Source organism: Phyllobates terribilis, unplaced genomic scaffold (assembly GCF_046119375.1).
Source record: "Phyllobates terribilis strain yellow unplaced genomic scaffold, ASM4611937v1 Scaffold_7__3_contigs__length_470593459, whole genome shotgun sequence".
NCBI lineage: Eukaryota > Metazoa > Chordata > Amphibia > Anura > Dendrobatidae > Phyllobates > Phyllobates terribilis.
Window position 1 is genome coordinate 416,847,581 of NW_027362767.1, and position 21,707 is coordinate 416,869,287.

A 21,707-nucleotide genomic window follows, 5' to 3' on the forward strand; every position below is an offset into this window, starting at 1 on the left:
ACAGTCGACGGAGCTGTGCTGCGCAGCTCCGTAACTGATCAGTTCCATCCGCCGCCGACACCAGGGACAGCTGACCAGCGGGGGTGCCGGGTTTCTCGCACCCCCACCGATCAGACATTGATGACCTATCCTAAGGATAGCCCATCAATGTTAAAGTTCCAGACAACCCCCTTTAATAGCCTGTGCTATGGATTGGACATCAAGAGTAGGGTCTCCTTATTAGGACCTACTTGCGGAAGAGACACTCCTTGTGGAGTATCCCGAGCGTCTTCCATGCAATACAAGGACACAATTATTCCCAATTTTAAATTCTGAAATTATATTTTTTCAATAATAAAATAAACATTTTCTATCAGTTCACGTAATTTTTGGCAGAAATAATTTAATTGATTTCATACTAATGAGATAAATACATTGCAGCTCATTGTAATGATATATAACCAGCTAAAAAAAGAGTTGGAGTATAACATATTTACATTAAAGGTATTGTCAAACTATTTTTTTTATAACTTAAATGCATATATTTTGGGCTAAAAATTATTTTTGCTATTGGGTTTCATTAAAATTTTTTGCACCTTTTGGCGTTTGTTTCGCTGCACATTTAAGTGTGATGTGGTCATTTAATCGGAAAAAGACATAAAAGAGCTACAAATTCTCCTGTCAGAGCATCAGAACGAGCTCAAAGACAGACTCTTAGTTAACTCATTTTGCAGCCAGCAATAGACATTGCAACACAGGGGCTATTCAAAGCAAACAATGCAAAAATTTTAATGAAACCCAATTGCAAAAATACATTTTTGCCCCAAATACATAAATGTAGGTTAAAAAAAATTCCCCAAAGGTTAACAACCCCATTATCAGCCAAACCAGGGCACTAAGCAATGTCTACCCTTCATCCAGCTAAGTCAGACAATAGCAAAAAATATGTACACAAGGCATAATAAATATAATAATATAGTAATATAGTGCAGGCTACTTATCATACCGGCTGAGGCCTGTCAGCCTAATATGGGTTGGTGTCGGGGTGTACATGGAAGAAAGAAGGCCCAGACTATATTAAGGTTGGTGGAGGTTCCCGGGTAAAATATTTTGTTGGCCGTCTATCCCACATCCCCACATGACCCCCTACAAACCGGGCATTCCTACATTTGTTATGTATGGTCACCAGACCCTTTGTTTGCCTCCTTCTGTCTCCTCTGTTGAGATTGGCATACTGGTCCTTCTGCATAAAGATGGCCGCCTCATTGGCCTCAGATCCGCGGGAAGCAAGGTGGTAAGGGTGACCCATGCCTACCCTGATTTCCCTGTGTTATGGAGACTTGGTTCAGACTTAGCCCCGCTTCTTATGTGGCCATCTTACAGTAGATGCAGCAGTACTGGTTTCAGCAGGAGGCAAATGGAGGGCAATAGGCGACTACTGTGTTTTCCTGAAAATAAGACCTAATCCCAAAATATGCCCTAGCACAATTTTACAGGATTTTGTGAGTATGCTTCAAATTTAAGCCCTTCTCGAAAAATGTGCCCTAGTTACATTCAGTACTGGTGTTAGGGGTCCAAACTGGGCTATTGCCCATAGCCCCCACCCTCTTAGGTGCCCCTAGCATTTATATTCTGAGATTAAGACTGTTTAAGGTCCTTTGGTGACAAAACAGTAATGTGACCATGTCACCAAAGGTGCTTTAACTGCAGTAATCTAGAGAAACTAGGTTGGTATGTACTGTATGTGCAGTGTGTGTGTATATATATGTGTATATGCAGTGTGTGTATGTGCAGTGTGTATATACATGTGTATGTGCAGTGTGTATATACATGTGTATGTGCAGTGTGTGTGTATATGTGTATGTGCAGTGTGTGTGTATATATATGTGTATATGCAGTGTGTGTATGTGCAGTGTGTATATACATGTGTATGTGCAGTGTGTGTATGTGCAGTGTGTATATACATGTGTATGTGCAGTGTGTGTGTATATACATATATATGTGCAGTGTGTATATACATGTGTATGTGCAGTGTGTGTGTATATATACGTGTGTATGTGCAGTGTGTGTGTATATACATGTGTATGTGCAGTGTGTATATACATGTGTATGTGCAGTGTGTATATACATGTGTATGTGCAGTGTGTATATACATGTGTATGTGCAGTGTGTATATACATGTGTATGTGCAGTGTGTGTGTATATACATGTGTATGCGCAGTGTGTGTGTGTATATACATATATATGTGCAGTGTATATATACATGTGTATGTGCAGTGTGTGTGTATAAATGTGTATGTGCAGTATGTGTATGTGCAGTGTGTGTATGTGCAGTGTGTATATACATGTGTATGTGCAGTATGTGTATGTGCAGCATGTATATACATGTGTATGTGCAGTGTGTGTGTATATACATGTGTATGTGCAGTGTGTATATACATGTGTATGTGCAGTGTGTGTGTATATACATGTGTATGTGCAGCGTGTGTGTATATACATATATATGTGCAGTGTGTATATACATGTGTATGTGCAGTGTGTATATACATGTGTATGTGCAGTGTGTGTGTATATACATGTGTATGTGCAGCGTGTGTGTATATACATATATATGTGCAGTGTGTATATACATGTGTATGTGCAGTGTGTATATACATGTGTATGTGCAGTGTGTGTGTATATACATGTGTATGTGCAGCGTGTGTGTATATACATATATATGTGCAGTGTGTATATACATGTGTATGTGCAGTGTGTGTGTATAAATGTGTATGTGCAGTATGTGTATGTGCAGTGTGTGTATATACATATGTATGTGCTGGGTGTGCATACATGTGTATGTGCAGTGTGTGTGTATAAATATGTATGTCCAGTGTGTGTGTATATAAGTGTTTGTGCAGTTTGTGTATATACATGTGTATGTCCAGGGTGTGTATATACATATATATGTGCAGTATGTGTATATACATGTGTATGTGCAGTGTGTGTGTACATGCATGTGTATGTGCAGTTTGTGTATATACATGTGAATGTGAAGTGTGTATACATGTGTATGTGCAGTGTGTGTATATACATATGTATGTGCAGTGTGTGTGTATATAAGTGTGTGTATAAATGTGTATGTCCAATGTGTGTGTATACATGCGTATGTGCAGCTTGTGCATATATATGTGTATGTGCAGTGTGTGTATGTGCAGTGTGTATATACATGTGTATGTGCAGTGTGTGTGCATACAAGTATGTGCATAAATGTGTATGTCCAATGTGTGTATATACATGCGTATGTGCAGTGTGTGGTGTGTATATACATGTGTATGTGCAGTGTGTGGTGTGTATACATGTGTATGTGCAGTGTGTGGTGTGTATACATGTGTATGTGCAGTGTGTGGTGTGTATACATGTGTATGCAGTGTGTGGTGTGTATATACATGTGTATGTTCAGTGTGTGGTGTGTATATACATGTGTATGTGCAGTGTGTGGTGTGTGTATACATGTGTATGTTCAGTGTGTGGTGTGTATATACATGTGTATGTGCAGTGTGTGGTGTGTATATACATGTGTATGTGCAGTGTGTGTGTATACATGTGTATGTGCAGTGTGTGGTGTGTATACATGTGTATGTGCAGTGTGTGGTGTGTATACATGTGTATGTTCAGTGTGTGGTGTGTATATACATGTGTATGTGCAGTGTGTGGTGTGTGTATACATGTGTATGTGCAGGGTGTGGTGTGTGTATACATGTGTATGTGCAGTGTGTGGTGTGTATACATGTGTATGTGCAGTGTGTGGTGTGTATATACATGTGTATGTGCAGTGTGTGGTGTGTATACATGTGTATGTGCAGTGTGTGGTGTGTGTATACATGTGTATGTGCAGTGTGTGGTGTGTATACATGTGTATGTGCAGTGTGTGGTGTGTATATACATGTGTATGTGCAGTGTGTGGTGTGTGTATACATGTGTATGTGCAGTGTGTGGTGTGTGTATACATGTGTATGTTCAGTGTGTGGTGTGTGTATACATGTGTATGTGCAGTGTGTGGTGTGTGTATACATGTGTATGTTCAGTGTGTGGTGTGTATATACATGTGTATGTTCAGTGTGTGGTGTGTATATACATGTGTATGTGCAGTGTGTGGTGTGTATTCATGTGTATGTGCAGTGTGTGGTGTGTATATACATGTGTATGTTCAGTGTGTGGTGTGTATATACATGTGTATGTGCAGTGTGTGGTGTGTGTATACATGTGTATGTGCAGTGTGTGGTGTGTATATACATGTGTATGTTCAGTGTGTGGTGTGTGTATACATGTGTATGTGCAGTGTGTGGTGTGTGTATACATGTGTATGTGCAATGTGTGGTGTGTGTATACATGTGTATGTGCAATGTGTGGTGTGTATATACATGTGTATGTTCAGTGTGTGGTGTGTATATACATGTGTATGTGCAGTGTGTGGTGTGTATATACATGTGTATGTGCAGTGTGTGTGTATATATGTGTATGTGCAGTGTGTGTGTATATATGTGTATGTGCAATGTGTGGTGTGTATATACATGTGCATGTGCAGTGTGTGGTGTGTATATACATGTGTATGTTCAGTGTGTGGTGTGTATATACATGTGTATGTGCAGTGTGTGGTGTGTGTATACATGTGTATGTTCAGTGTGTGGTGTGTATATATGTGTATGTGCAGTGTGTGTGTATATATGTGTATGTGCAGTGTGTGGTGTGTATACATGTATATGTGCAGTGTGTGGTGTGTGTATACATGTGTATGTGCAGTGTGTGGTGTGTGTATACATGTGTATGTGCAATGTGTGGTGTGTGTATACATGTGTATGTGCAGTGTGTGGTGTGTATATACATGTGTATGTGCAGTGTGTGTGTATATATGTGTATGTGCAGTGTGTGGTGTGTATACATGTGTATGTGCAGTGTGTGGTGTGTATACATGTGTATGTGCAATGTGTGGTGTGTGTATAGATGTATATGTGCAATGTGTGGTGTGTGTATACATGTGTATGTGCAGTGTGTGGTGTGTGTATACATGTGTATGTGCAATGTGTGGTGTGTGTATACATGTGTATGTGCAGTGTGTGGTGTGTGTATACATGTGTATGTGCAATGTGTGGTGTGTATATACATGTGTATGTGCAGTGTGTGGTGTGTATATACATGTGTATGTGCAGTGTGTGGTGTGTATATACATGTGTATGTGCAGTGTGTGATGTGTATATACATGTATATGTGCAGTGTGTGGTGTGTATACATGTGTATGTGCAGTGTGTGGTGTGTGTATACATGTGAATGTGCAGTGTGTGGTGTGTGTATACATGTGTATGTGCAATGTGTGTTGTGTGTATACATGTGTATGTGCAGTGTGTATACATGTGTATGTGCAATGTGTGGTGTGTGTATACATGTATATGTGCAGTGTGTGGTGTGTGTATACATGTGTATGTGCAGTGTGTGGTGTGTATATACATGTGTATGTGCAGTGTGTGGTGTGTATATACATGTATATGTGCAGTGTGTGGTGTGTGTATACATGTGTATGTTCAGTGTGTGGTGTGTGTATACATGTGTATGTGCAGTGTGTGGTGTGTGTATATATGTGTATGTGCAATGTGTGGTGTGTGTGTATACATGTGTATGTGCTGTGTGTGGTGTGTATATATATATGTGTATGTGCAATGTGTGGTGTGTGTATACATGTGTATGTGCAATGTGTGGTGTGTGTATACATGTGTATGTGCAGTGTGTGGTGTGTATATACATGTGTATGTGCAGTGTGTGGTGTATGTATACATGTGTATGTGCAATGTGTGGTGTGTATATATATGTGTATGTGCAATGTGTGGTGTGTGTATACATGTGTATGTGCAGTGTGTGGTGTGTATATACATGTGTATGTGCAGTGTGTGGTGTGTATATACATGTATATGTGCAATGTATGGTGTGTGTATACATGTGTATGTTCAGTGTGTGGTGTGTGTATACATGTGTTTGTGCAGTGTGTGGTGTGTGTATACATGTGTATGTGCAGTGTGTGGTGTGTGTATACATGTGTATGTGCAATGTGTGGTGTGTGTATACATGTGTATGTTCAGTGTGTGGTGTGTGTATACATGTGTATGTGCAGTGTGTGGTGTGTATACATGTGTATGTGCAGTGTGTGGTGTGTATATACATGTATATGTGCAGTGTGTGGTGTGTGTATACATGTGTATGTGCAGTGTGTGGTGTGTATATACATGTGTATGTGCAGTGTGTGGTGTGTGTATACATGTGTATGTGCAATGTGTGGTGTGTGTATACATGTGTATGTGCAGGGTGTGGTGTGTATATACATGTGTATGTGCAATGTGTGGTGTGTATATACATGTGTATGTGCAGTGTGTGGTGTGTATATATATGTGTATGTGCAGTGTGTGGTGTGTGTATACATGTGTATGTGCAGTGTGTGGTGTGTATATACATGTGTATGTGCAGTGTGTGGTGTGTATATACATGTGTATGTGCAATGTGTGGTGTGTGTATACATGTGTATGTGCAATGTGTGGTGTGTGTATACATGTGTATGTGCAGTGTGTGGTGTGTATATATATGTGTATGTTCAGTGTGTGGTGTGTGTATACATGTGTATGTGCAATGTGTGGTGTGTATATACATGTGTATGTGCAATGTGTGGTGTGTATATATATGTGTATGTGCAGTGTGTGGTGTGTGTATACATGTGTATGTGCAGTGTGTGGTGTGTATATACATGTGTATGTGCAATGTGTGGTGTGTGTATACATGTGTATGTGCAATGTGTGGTGTGTGTATACATGTGTATGTGCAGTGTGTGGTGTGTGTATACATGTGTTTGTGCAGTGTGTGGTGTGTGTATACATGTGTATGTGCAGTGTGTGGTGTGTGTATACATGTGTATGTGCAATGTGTGGTGTGTATATACATGTGTATGTGCAATGTGTGGTGTGTGTATACATGTGTATGTGCAGTGTGTGGTGTGTATATATATGTGTATGTGCAGTGTGTGGTGTGTGTATACATGTGTATGTGCAGTGTGTGGTGTGTATATACATGTGTATGTGCAGTGTGTGGTGTGTATATACATGTGTATGTGCAATGTGTGGTGTGTGTATACATGTGTATGTGCAATGTGTGGTGTGTGTATACATGTGTATGTGCAGTGTGTGGTGTGTATATACATGTGTATGTGCAGTGTGTGGTGTGTATATACATGTGTATGTGCAATGTGTGGTGTGTATATACATGTGTATGTGCAATGTGTGGTGTGTATATATATGTGTATGTGCAGTGTGTGGTGTGTGTATACATGTGTATGTGCAATGTGTGGTGTGTATATATATGTGTATGTGCAATGTGTGGTGTGTGTATACATGTGTATGTGCAATGTGTGGTGTGTGTATACATGTGTATGTGCAATGTGTGGTGTGTGTATACATGTGTATGTGCAGGGTGTGGTGTGTATATACATGTGTATGTGCAGTGTGTGGTGTGTGTATATATGTGTATGTGCAATGTGTGGTGTGTATATATATGTGTATGTGCAGTGTGTGGTGTGTATATACATGTGTATGTGCAATGTGTGGTGTGTATATATATGTGTATGTGCAATGTGTGGTGTGTATATATATATATGTGTATGTGCAGTGTGTGGTGTGTATATATATATATATGTGTATGTGCAGTGTGTGGTGTGTATATATATATGTGTATGTGCAGTGTGTGGTGTGTATATACATGTGTATGTGCAGTGTGTGGTGTGTGTATACATGTGTATGTGCAATGTGTGGTGTGTATATATATGTGTATGTGCAGTGTGTGGTGTGTATATACATGTGTATGTGCAATGTGTGGTGTGTATATATATATGTGTATGTGCAATGTGTGGTGTGTATATATATATGTGTATGTGCAGTGTGTGGTGTGCATATACATGTGTATGTGCAGTGTGTGGTGTGTATATACATGTGTATGTGCAGTGTGTGGTGTGTATATACATGTGTATGTGCAATGTGTGGTGTGTATATATATGTGTATGTGCAATGTGTGGTGTGTGTATACATGTGTATGTGCAATGTGTGGTGTGTGTGTATACATGTGTGTGTGCAGGGTGTGGTGTGTATATATATGTGTATGTGCAATGTGTGGTGTGTGTATACATGTGTATGTGCAATGTGTGATGTGTGTATACATGTGTGTGTGCAGGGTGTGGTGTGTATATACATGTGTATGTGCAGTGTGTGGTGTGTATATATATGTGTATGTGCAGTGTGTGGTGTGTATATATATGTGTATGTGCAGTGTGTGGTGTGTGTATACATGTGTATGTGCAATGTGTGGTGTGTATATATATGTGTGTGTGCAGGGTGTGGTGTGTATATACATGTGTATGTGCAATGTGTGGTGTGTATATACATGTGTATGTGCAGTGTGTGGTGTGTATATACATGTGTATGTGCAGTGTGTGGTGTGTATATATATGTGTATGTGCAGTGTGTGGTGTGTATATATATGTGTATGTGCAGTGTGTGGTGTGTATATACATGTGTATGTGCAGTGTGTGGTGTGTATATATATGTGTATGTGCAGTGTGTGGTGTGTATATATATGTGTATGTGCAGTGTGTGGTGTGTATATATATGTGTATGTGCAGTGTGTGGTGTGTGTATACATGTGTATGTGCAATGTGTGGTGTGTATATATATGTGTGTGTGCAGGGTGTGGTGTGTATATACATGTGTATGTGCAGTGTGTGGTGTGTATATACATGTGTATGTGCAGTGTGTGGTGTGTATATACATGTGTATGTGCAATGTGTGGTGTGTATATATATGTGTATGTGCAATGTGTGGTGTGTGTATACATGTGTATGTGCAATGTGTGGTGTGTGTGTATACATGTGTGTGTGCAGGGTGTGGTGTGTATATATATGTGTATGTGCAATGTGTGGTGTGTGTATACATGTGTATGTGCAATGTGTGGTGTGTGTATACATGTGTGTGTGCAGGGTGTGGTGTGTATATATATGTGTATGTGCAGTGTGTGGTGTGTATATATATGTGTATGTGCAGTGTGTGGTGTGTATATATATGTGTATGTGCAGTGTGTGGTGTGTGTATACATGTGTACGTGCAATGTGGATTGTTGTTCCTTGGAAGGAAATTAGACATCGCCCTGAAAATCAGCCCTAACCCATATTTCAGAGCAAAAAATAATATAAGACCCCGTCTTATTTTCGGGGAAACACATGAGAACTGGATAATCACTATTCTGGCCACATTGGAGTGTCACTTTAAAGTCTTATTATGGTGTCGAGGAGAGCCACAAGCTTACATGGCCACCTTTACGCTTCTTCACTGTACAGGATCACTGACCAGACATCGGGCAGAGTTGACGTCAGGTGCCTCGTAGGTGAGCAAGAGAGTAAAGATCTAAAGAAACTTGTCCCATGTGCCTTCACTATAGTTTGGCCCTGGAGGTCTGCTTAAAGAATAAAAATAGAATTGCCATTACGATGTTAGGTCTTGTCACCCAGGACTGAGATCTAGGGTTTGGTTGGGTTTGGGCTGGATTTGAGGTTTTTTCCCGTCCATGCCCTTTCCATGAGCCAATACTCACGCCTTTTTTGCAAACAGTACAGGTCATCTTTATAGAGAAATTCTGTAGATGTTTTTGGTAGAAGATGAGCCAGAACCATAGAAGTTAGAAACATTTTGGTAGCCTCTAGTCCTAGAGTCTCTGTTGCCCCATAAGTCCTTATGATCCAAGTGGAGATCAGGATTTTAGGTACTGGTGGATAGTTTGAGGCTCCATAATGGTTTTTGAATTGCAGCCCAGGAGAAATGTTACCACTGGATTGGATCAACCAGAGCCAGGCCGACTCTCTCTCGGTTGGCCACATGGTCTGTAAATGTGGCATAATATATTTCTGATGTACGTCATCTCACGTCCTTTTTTCTTGACACTTTCAGCGTTGTGTAATATAGAGTTTCTTTTTATTGTTTGAGATTTTTTTTTTGTTTTTACCACATGTTCAAGATTTTTATGGACACTGAAGTTTATTTAATAAGGATTCAGAATCTCTTCATTTACCACATACACTGTGGGTCGCCGTCTCCTCCTACATAAGCGGGCAATCTGGAAATAGAAAGAGTAATATTCATTTTATTTGTATTATAATTCACATTTATCACTATTTTGAGTACGTAAAAGGGTGAACCCTAGATGTTCCATCATTGTGAGGACAAGCTGATGGGAGAAGACAAAGGTTTGTTGGCCGGTGTGCTCTGGCCTTGACATCAGGGTCGGTGGTGGACTGAAGACTGGGAACGGACTACCCACAGGCAGGAGACATGATGTGGGCCTACTGATAAAATTCAGTGTATTGTGTCTCTGCCTTTTGACATCATATTGTTAGGCAGATGATTATACAATGCCTTGGGCTTCCATACAAGGCAGACCAGGAGGCCATAGTTTGCCTCTCGTTTCTGTTGCAACCTATCATCACCCTACCATGGTGTTGCGGAGGTGCCACTGGGTTCTCTCTTTACCAAATTGTTATTGACCTCAACATCTGAGAGATTACAGCCAGGATTGGACCTAGTTCTGATCACGGCTGTTGCATTGGGAGCTGAGATATATTGCAGTCTCCTACCATGGTGAACGGCATGGGCTCTCTTCTTGAACCCATATCCATGCAAATCGTAAAAGTATGGTGGTTTGCACCCACCTTTGCTCTGTATATACAGCACAAGGCCAGAAAGGAGTGAACCTTTTCAATTCACTGTTTTGTATATACAGCTCCTATGTCCTAATTGGATATGAGGATAGTAATTAGATGGACTATATGTTTGGACTATATATTTTCAAAAATGCTACCCATGAACAGCCAAGAGAGGTTATTTTGGGGGGTCGGGGGAGGGGTTAAAGCAGAGTTATTCATTTTTTTTTTTTTTTTTTTTTAAATGTGTTGGCGAAGAGCTGCGTAATGAGGGACATTATTACTGGAAGGGACCCAGGATAGTGGACATTATACTTGGAAGGGGCCCAGGATGGAGAACAATATACTTGGAAAGGGCCCAAGAAGGGGGACATTATTCCAGGCAGGGGCCCAGGATGGGGGACAATATTACAGGAATGTGCCAGGATGTGCACATTATTACATAATAGTGCCAGGATGCAGACATTATTACATAATAGTGCCAGGATGGGGGACATTATTCCTGGAAGGGGCCCAGGAAAAGGGACATTACTAAAGGAAGGGGCTCAGGATAGGGGACATATTCCAGGAAGGGGCCCAGGATGACGGACATTATTACAGGAATGTGCCAGGATGGACGACATTATTACTGAAAGAGGCCAGGATGGGTGATATTCTTACTGGAAGGGGCCCAGGATGGGGGACATTATTACAGGAATGCGCCAAGATGCGGACATTTTTACATAATAGTGCCAGGATGGGGACATTAATACAGGATGGGTAACATTATTACATTGTGGGTGAACATATATGTCTTTATAGGATCTAGACTGCTACAATGACCCATACATATTTCCAACATGCATATGGGGGCCTAAGTCTAAATTTTGCAACGGGTCCCTCGGACTGTAGTTATGCCACTGCACCTAAGTACCTGCAAAAACCTCATAGAGCTGGCCCTGCCAGATGCACTGTTCACCCCTGTAGGCCTAATACAAGATTTATTTTTAGTTTAATGGAAACACATTGATCTGCATAGGAGCTTTTTACGCAAAAACTGTAGTATTTTTTATATTAACTATTTGCAAGGTTGTCCTCCTTTGTTTTGACATATTGGAAAAATATGAAAACAACCTATTAAGAAATTCGCAGTCCGGAATCCTTTTGCCTGAGCAGAAAATGGGTAAAAAAAAGCATTTCTTACTCTGGAGGACCCAACACTGTATAAAGCTTAATTTCCTCTGGAGGCGCTGCAGGGAAAATTAAAACTTGCTTATAATATAATGTAAAGTACGAGCATCAGGGCACTATGTGAACAAATTATCTTAGTGGGACCCTTCTAATAAAAGGCTATTGTCTGAAGAAGATTACTCCTTTAAGTCAGTAGGAAGATGTATCATTAGTGTTATCCTCCTTATTTATTGATTCAAAATAATATTCTTTCTTTGTATACTCACTGCGTAGACGATGCAGCAAAGACATGCAAGACACAGGATAACTGCCAAGCAAATGAGAATGATGGCCCAAAACGGGAGACCCAAACCTCCTTGTGTAGACTGGTTAGTACCTGGCAGGAAATGCACAAAATAAAATATTAACTCCATTATCAGAGGATTTCTTTTGTGATTTACCTATCTGTGTTGTAATTTTTTGGAAACTATTTAGGAATTTTTGGATTGGCTTCCAAAACAGCGTTCCATTGCTGGTGGCACAAACTTGTGACCACATGGCTGATGGTTGTTGGCAATAAAAAAAACAGTATTGTTGGCTTTTTGTAATAGCGGTATAATACTGGCATGATTATGGTCACATGTTGGCCCTGGTTCCCAATAGGGACCCAAAAGGTTCCCCTACCCCATAGTTTAGACTGCTACTATAAATAGAGTGTCATAATGTGAAGTCCTGATAGGACTTGTAGTACCCAGTCACTTGTCATCTACATCTGAATCCCTGTGGAGAACTGTAAAGGTGAAGGCCAATTGTGTTAATAAAATTGTGTTAATAAAACTTATAATATAAGAACAATGTATGGCCAAAAATGACATTGAATAGCCATTTTTAATGTTTTAATGACATATAGAATAATAATAGGCTTAAAGGGATTCTCCAACATTTATATAAAAAAAATGCTAAAAATGTAAAAAAAATAAACTAGTCAAATTTTTTTTTCCATTGTAGATCCAGTGCTTACGCACTGGTGGTTCTCTTTATTGTTTTTTTTACACTTGAACAAACTAGCCAATCAGTGACTACAATGGTCACATACCCAGCCACTAGCATCACCATTTAGCAATGGGAGCCATGTTGCCAGCAATATAACACATGACCACTGAACCACTTATTGGATACTGCTGTCCTGGCTGACCACTAAACATATACTGGGAGAAGGACCACTGGAGGTTTAGTACTAAATGTCTGGAGAAAAGAAGAGTTAATTATAGTGCTTTGGATAACCTCTTTAATGGCATAAGATAATGTGTGTAAACTTACTTACCCTTACCATTTATGATGGTATGGCTGGAAGAAGACACTTTGGCTACAGGTGTCGTCAACTCTCTAGTTGTATAAGATGTTGGTTTAGACTTGACAGTTGTCTCCATAGTACTAGAGGTTAGTACTGAAGTGGTTAGTTGTCTCGTGGTACTTGTAATTATTGCAGAGGACAGTCTTGATGTCCTTTTTGGGGTACTAGTAGTAGTTGTTGTTGTAGAAGTTTGGGTTCTGGTCTGTTTGGTTGTCTCTCTAGTGCTTCTAATTGTAGTTGTGGTATCAAGAGTAGTTTTTTTTCTGGTTGTAGAACTAGTAGTACTGGTCAGGGATGTTGTTGTCTCAGGGGTAGTTGTAGTTTTCATACTTGTAGTTGATTGCAGACTTGTTGGCTTAGGCAGCACCTCATGGGTTGATGTCTGAGTCGTTGTTGGTGTCGTCGCTGTAGTAGTAATTGTAGTTGTGGTATCAAGAGTAGTTTTTAATTGTAAAGGAGTTGTTTTCCTGGTTGTAGAACTAGTAGTGGTCAGGGATGTTGTTGTCTCAGGGGTAGTTGTAGTTTTCATACTTGTAGCTGATTGCATACTTGTTGGCTTAGATAGCACCTCATGGGTTGATGTCTGAGTCATTGTTGGTGTCGTCGTTGTTGGTGTCGTCGTTCTAGTAGTAATTGTAGTTGTGATATCAAGAGTAGTTTTTAATTGTAAAGGAGTTGTTTTCCTGGTTGTAGAACTAGTAGTGGTCAGGGATGTTGTTGTCTCAGGGGTAGTTGTAGTTTTCATACTTGTAGCTGATTGCATACTTGTTGGCTTAGATAGCACCTCATGGGTTGATGTCTGAGTCGTTGTTGGTGTTGTCGTTGTAGTAGTAATTGTAGTTGTGGTATCAAGACTGGTTGTTAGTGGTAAAGGAGTTGTTTTCCTGGTTGTAGAACTAGTAGTTGTCAGGGATGTTGTCTCAGGGGTGGTTGTTGGTGCCTCCATAGTACCTCTCTTAGTTGTAACATCAGCAGTGGATGATTGTAGTAAAGGAGTTGTCTCCATGACTTTTGTCAAATGAACTGTGGTTTGCTTGATATTAGTTGCCTGTGGATGAGTAGTTTGTAAGGTATTTGTCACTGTTGATGTTCTGCTTTCTTCTGGGGTTATGATGTGATCAGTGACTTTTGTGGTCTCAAATGTCTGAGATCTTGGCTGGTTTGTAATTATTGTATCTTCTTTGGTATTAATGTTTGTCGTGCCCTTGACAGCTGTAATATGTTCATGATCAGTAATGATGATTTTGGTCGTATCGCTTATTTTTGGTTTGGTACTAGTATCAAGGGGGATTTCTGTGGTATCTTCTTGATTATTCATGGTGCTGGTGGCCTGATAGTGCAATGTAATATCGCTCTTTTCTGTTTTGGTACTAGCATCAGAGGAAAATTCCGTAGTATCTTTTTGATCAGTGATAGTGTTGGTAGTTTGAGTGTCCAATGTTATATCACTTTTCTCTGGATTGACACTAGTATCAAGTGAAATTTCTGTAGTACCTTCTTGATCAGTGATGACATTGGATGACTTCATGTCTAATGTAATATCGCTTTTCTCAGCATTGGTACTAGCATCAGAGGAAATTTCTGTAGTATCTTCATGATCATTGATGGTGCTAGAGGTCTGAAATTCCAATGTAATATCATTCTTTTCCGGTTTAGTACTAGTATCAGAGGAGATTTCTGTAGTATCTTCTTGATCAGTGATGGTGCTGGAGGTATGAATATCCAATGTAGTATCGCTTTTCTCAGAATTGGTACTAGCATCAGAGGAGATTTCTGTCGTATCTTCTTGATCAGTGATGGTGCTGGTGGTCTGAGTGTCCAATGTAATATCACTGTTTTCTGGATTGTTACTAGCAACGGGTGACATCTCTGTCGTTTCCTCTTGATCACTGATAGTGCTGGAGGTCTGAATATCCAATGTAGTATCGCTTTTCTCAGAATTGATACTAGCATGAGAGTAGATTTCTGTAGTATCTTCTTGATCAGTGATGGTGCTGGTGGTCTGAGTGTCCAATGTACTATCACTGTTTTCTGGATTGTTACTAGTAACGGGTGACATCTCTGTCGTTTCTTCTTGATCAGTGATGGTGCTGGATGTCTGAATATCCAATGTAGTATCGCTTTTCTCAGAATTGGTACTAGCATCAGAGGAGATTTCTGTCGTATCTTCTTGATCAGTGATGGTGCTGGTGGTCTGAGTGTCCAATGTAATATCACTGTTTTCTGGATTGTTACTAGTAACGTGGGACATCTCTGTTGTTTCTTCTTGATCACTGATGGTGCTGGAGGTCTGAATATCCAATGTAGTATCGCTTTTCTCAGAATTGATACTAGCATGAGAGTAGATTTCTGTAGTATCTTCTTGATCAGTGATGGTGCTGGTGGTCTGAGTGTCCAATGTAATATCGCTGTTTTCTGGATTGTTAGTACTAACGGGGGAGATCTCTGTAGTTTCTTCTTGATCAGTGATGGTGCTGGATGTCTGAATATCCAATGTAGTATCGCTTTTCTCATAATTGGTACTAGCATCAGAGGAGATTTCTGTAGTATCTTCTTGATCAGTGATGGTGCTGGTGGTCTGAATTTCCAATGTAATATCGCTATTTTCTGGATTATTACTAGTATCAGGAGAAATCTCGGTAGTTTCTTCTTGATCAGTGATGGTGCTGGTTGTCTGAGTGTCCAATGTAATATCGCTGTTTTCTGGAAAGTTACTAGTATCAGGGGAAATCTTTGTGGTATCTTCTTGATCAATGATGGTACTGGTGGTCTGAGTGTCCAATGTAATATCACTGTTTTCTGGAAAGTTACTAGTATCAGGGGAAATCTTTGTGGTATCTTCTTGATCAATGATGGTACTGGTGGTCTGAGTGTCCAATGTAATATCGCTGTTTTCTGGAAAGTTACTAGTATCAGGGGAAATCTTTGTGGTATCTTCTTGATCAATGATGGTACTGGTGGTCTGAGTGTCCAATGTAATATCACTGTTTTCTGAATTGTTACTAGTATTAGAAGAAATTTCTGTAGTATCTTCATGATTAGTAATGGTGCTAGTGGCTTGAAAGTCCAATGTAGTATCGCTATCTTCTGGTTTAGTACTTGTATCAGAATAGATTTCTGTAGTGTCTTCTTGATCAGTGACTGTGCTTGTGGTCTGAGTGTCCAATGTAATAATGCTTATCTCTGTATTGGTACTAGTATCAAGTGAAATTTCCGTAGTATCGTCTTGATCAGTGATAGTGCTGGAGGTCTGAAATTCTGATGTACTATCACTATTTTCTGGTTTAGTACTAGTATCAGGGGAAATTTCCGTAGTATCATCTATATCAGTGATGGTGCTAGTGGTCTGAATTTCCAGTGTAGTATCGCTTTTCTCTGGATTGGTAGTAGAATCAGGGGAAATTTCGCTAGTATGTTCTTGATCAGTGTTTGTGCTGGTGGTATTAGTGTCCAATGTAATATCGCTTTTCTCTGGTTTGGTGCTGGTATCAGAAGAGAGATCTGTTGTATCATCTTGTTTAGTGTTGGTGCTGGTGGTCTCAATGTCTATGGTAGTACTGATGTCCTCTGACCTGGTGTGAGTATTAGAGGTAGTTTTTGTAGTGTCTTCTTGTTCAGTGGTGCTAATATCGTGAATGCTGACAGAAGTGGTGCCATCCTTTGGAAATTCACTAGTGGTAATCCATGAGAAATCTATACTATTCGTTAGTTCTGGGTTATTGCTAGTTATAGGGCTGGTTATTATTGTATTATCTTCTTTTTTGTTGCTGGTTTCATCAGAAGGAATAGTAGAAGCAGTGATCATGGAATAAAAAGTTTCCGCAGCAGACGTGGTCTCTGGAGAAGACACTCTATTGTTTGAGTGTTCATTAGTATTCCTAGTCACCGTAGGATTTACCGTGGAATTGCTTTGGTTAATTTTTTTAGTAGTTGTAGAAGTTTTTATTGGGATAGTGGTTGTAGGGTGGGTACTAGTAGAAGCAGTAGTGATCAGTTCAGAAGTAGGTTTGGGAGTACTGCTCGTTGAAGGGTGTGCTGTTGACCTTCTAGTAGTGGTCAGTTCAGAAGTAGGTTTGGGAGTACTGCTGGTTGAAGGGTGTGCTGTTGACCTTCTAGTAGTGGTCAGTTCAGAAGTAGGTTTGGGAGTACTGCTGGTTGAAGGGTGTGCTGTTGACCTTCTAGTAGTGGTCAGTTCAGAAGTAGGTTTGGGAGTACTGCTGGTTGAAGGGTGTGCTGTTGACCTTCTAGTAGTGGTCAGTTCAGAAGTAGGTTTGGGAGTACTGCTGGTTGAAGGGTGTGCTGTTGACCTTCTAGTCTTGTGGCTACAGCGTGGTTTTGTAGGTTTATCTGTTTGTGCTGCACACAAAAAACATAAATAACTAAAGAGAAAAGCATGGACTTTAATTTATGAATTGTTCTCATATAGCCTTATGTAGCTGTATATGTGGTATTTGCTAATAATGCAAAATCATCAAGATATTGTGTCTTACTTACACTAGGTTGACAATTTCTTTCTTATAATTTTTTTTTATTAAAGGACCTGTCTGGCTTTGAGGTAGTTTACCATACCCAAACATACTACTCTCCTCTATGGCCTACCAGCATGTCTACAAGCACTACTCAGATCTATACTATTACCACTATTCCACTTTGTGCCGATCTTACAGACCAGAAAATTAAATTAAAGTTGGCCCAACTCATAAGATGTTGGTCAACTCATAAGGTCAACATTCTTTTACCGGCCTCCCCAGAAACATGTACACTTATTCGGCTTGGGTTGTTCACCTAAAGGATTTTTTTGTTTTACTTAAGTGCATGCATTTCTTGCTAAAAATTATTTTACAATTAGATTTTATTAAAAATTTTGCATTGTTTGGCTTTTACAGGCTCTTTGTTTCCCAGCGAAATTCAACTTTGATGTGGTCTGTGGTCATAAATCAGTTGAGAGGCACTCAGAGCAGCTCACGGTGCATTCTCAGTTAACTCAATCTGCAGCCAACAATGGACAGTGGCAAACGGTGCAAAATTTTTAATGAAACCAAAGTGCAAAAATGTGTTTTAATCCAAAATACAAGGATTTAAGTAAAAAAATTAAAATTGTCTCCAAAGCTGGATAATCCAGGGGTGGTTCACCTGACTCATCACGTCACACTCAGATAGTTGTGAATAGGAAGAGTAACTAGGAGGATGTATCACAATAAAGCATCTTTGCATGTAGATCTGAATTTGGTTTAAAGACATGATTAATGATACAGCAAAAGTTGCGTGTAGCCCCAGAATAAAGAGGGAGCAGTACAAATTCTTACTTTTTAGCTACTTATTTTTTAATAGTATTTTTATCAGTTCCCTAAAATATGTTTATTATCCAAATCATGTACTGAAATGACAAACATGGGAGATCAACATTTCCAGAACTGCTCTCTTACGCTAGGACCATTTCATATGAGTCCCATGTAATACCAAGTTACTCCTGTAGAGGCAGTGTAAAAGAACCTTGCCGGTGCCCACAGCCTCCTCTGGTGATAACAGCTGATCATGGGGGATATCAGCTGATAGACCCATGGTGGTTATTTGCTTTTCAGCTTGTCAACAAGTCCTCATTTAAGGAACTGGACAGACCCCATTAAGACACCTCTATTCTGTTGATAGTGCTTAGGAGAGCAGCTGTAGGAAATTTTAACTCCCTTCCTTAAAATATGCACCCCATCTTTAATGACAAATGAATAAAGAGTTAAACGGTTGATGAAGACCGAAACATACTCTTGGTAAGGTATTTGTGCTGTGTATGATTTTTACAGTTTGTGGATGTTTTTAGATGTGTGTCCTGTGTTGCGCCGAGATCTGAGCCATAAAGACCTAAGGAGATAAATGTAAAAATTACAAAAAGAAAGAATAATGGTTAAAATGACTGCTGACAGCAACAGCACACAAAGTTTTCTCTTCTAAAATTTGAGAAGTAACAAAGGAGTTATCTGAGAATCTGTTACTGAGCCCCTGGATCCCTACCGATCAGTAGAAAAAAATGCCATACTGTAGCACCTAGGGCCATCTGCTCTGCTGATCGGTCGGGGTCTAGTGGTCAAACCATCTATGGATAGGCCATCGATATATATATTCCAAGAAACATAGTTGTTCTTTTTTTGGCTACAACAACTTCAATAATACTGTACATCAAAGTTTGTAAATAGTGGCCAATTCAACAGTCCTCAAAGAGGTTGTCCACTCAGTAAAGCCAACCATGGAGATTCTCCAAGAATGACTGAATTAGCACTAATGGAATAATGTCCATGTAATATTCCCGGCAAACATTAGGATAGCTACCAGGGTGAAACGCATAGAAGCTCTTTAGTTGGGTAACCAAAAAGTCCCACCTCTACTGATTGTGGAGGTGTGCCTACTTATGGTCATGTGGGATAAAATGACATAGTAAAATGGGCAATTAAAATATCTATTGCTTTTGGATGACTTACTGAATGTGGGGTTTCAGGGTAGGCAATCCTTTAGGATTGTTCAAAGAGGACACCACTAGTATTACCATCCCTACATTTAATGAGGTCTTCAAAAAGAAGGTCATCGATGACTATGAATCTGAAAAAATGATTTAAGAAGATCGGAAATCATTCATCTCATGTACACATGGATTTCAGATGATGATGACTACAGGGTAATTAGACCTTTGGGGTTATTCATATAGGACATCACTAGTATTACCATCACTAAATCTATTGACATTTCTGAGGCTTTTATAAATAAGGCTTTCATTGACTATAAGTCTCAAAAATGATTTAAGAAGATTGGGCCCGAAAAGACAACAAGGAAGCTATGGCAGCTGGGTAAAGCTGGTAAATATAACAAAGAGTCTCAACACAAACAAAAGCTGAAACGAGATGCAAATTGTCCGGTGTGAACCAGTCTGTTAATAAGATATGTACAATCTAAGTGAAAGTACACCTCCCAACGAAAGGAGAGGCTATGATGTAATAAAATGCTGATATATCAAATGCAAGATGCCAAGTGTGATCAAAGCCATTTGTAAGACATGCAGAGTTAAAGTGACAGAGCACAACTCCCACCCAAAAATATGCACAATTCCAAAAAATTATTATTAAGTAATATGGTGAAATAGTGTTATACAGAGATGTAAGGGATGAAAAGTGTGAAAGAGTGTCCACAGCGGGACATTTAGAGGGTGCAACCCCACCAAGTGAAATAGGAGACAAGAAAATGGGGAATTGGGTTAATCAACAAATCACTTGCACCTAGACATCTTCAGATAGACATGTATATTTTGTATTTTTGGAATGTATTATCAGTGTAAGTGCTTTTCACCAATTTTTTGTCTCTCTGTTAACTGGATTTGTGGGGTCTCTTTGCCATCTTCTCCCGATTTTAGATGTTTTTATTGTTTATCTAATGAATTCATACAATTTACCAGTTTTAACCAGCTGTAGCATCCTTGCTGTCTTTTCGAGCCTTATATTATGTGGAAGTGCTACATTAAATAAACCGCTGTTTTTTTGGATTGTTTAAGAAGATTGGACATCAATCATTCCATTGTCTGGTAGACCATCTACAAGTCGAGAATTTATTCTAAATAACATCTGAGAGATCTTGAGGATACCGTGAGACCATCTAGTGGAACACTGAACCTCAACACTACAATTAATTACCCTAAACATCTAGGAAACTCCCTCAAGATATGGCTGAAAAAAGTGGGAGATTCTTGAACGGTCAAGATCTAAATCCTATTCGAATGCTCTGAAGGTATGTAAAGCAAGAAAATGTTGGTCAGAAGAAGCAAGGAGGCCAACCAAGGTGGAATTAATAGTAGCATATTTGCCTAAAGTTATCACTATCCCAAGAAAGTCTTTATGGAGAACATTTGCCACTGCCACTTACATTATATTGAGCTAATATCCATATAACATCATGATAAAAAACCTTACCATAAACCAGAAGCAGAAGACTCAGTCCAAAGAGAAGAATATGCATCTTTCCATATAGCCTCATATTGCACAGTGTAGGACGTAACTACAGTCCAGAGAGAGGGATCCAGGCAGAAAGGTATAAGGAAAAGGGCTCCAAGGCTTCTTAATGTCTATTTATGTGTGTGCCTGGAGGGCGGTTATTGGTATAAGGTCATTAACCTTATATGATGGAACATTAGTGATAATTTTCAATGATTTGATACAAGTCCATGGTGCACTAAATATAGTGATATGAGTAATTTGTTGAGGAAAGGTGTGCAGATCTGATTACGAGGCAGGAGGACTTTATTTATTTAATAGCAGATATCAAACCAGTGTTTTGTCAAACTGTAGAAGATGATGTTTGTCACTGCATGCCATTAATTCTGAGTTTTAACAAGTCATTGGAGTAAATACATCCAAGATCTCTCTAAATTAGATATTGGATTTTATTCACCTCTCAAACTTTTTGACCTAGTTAAAAAAATTGCATTATATCCACAGG

General features: G+C 39.5%; 1 protein-coding gene across 3 annotated transcripts; it reads right to left on the minus strand.

Annotated features, from left to right (window-relative positions):
- Positions 1-1,936: 1,936 nt before the first annotated feature.
- LOC141155120 (uncharacterized) lies at positions 1,937-21,343 on the minus strand. 3 transcript variants are annotated; one of them, XM_073641791.1, is made up of 5 exons: positions 21,182-21,343; positions 18,996-19,091; positions 13,212-17,591; positions 12,169-12,278; positions 1,937-10,149 (listed from the first exon to the last, which is right to left on the minus strand). In XM_073641791.1, the coding sequence occupies exons 1-5, from the start codon at positions 21,243-21,245 to the stop codon at positions 10,075-10,077; spliced, it is 4,725 nt and encodes a 1,574-aa protein (XP_073497892.1). In that variant the 5' UTR covers positions 21,246-21,343; the 3' UTR covers positions 1,937-10,074. The 3 variants fall into 3 exon arrangements, with proteins under 3 accessions (XP_073497892.1, XP_073497891.1, XP_073497893.1); XM_073641790.1 differs by having other exon boundaries at positions 13,206-17,591; XM_073641792.1 differs by lacking the exon at positions 18,996-19,091 and having other exon boundaries at positions 13,206-17,591; positions 21,182-21,342.
- Positions 21,344-21,707: the final 364 nt, after the last annotated feature.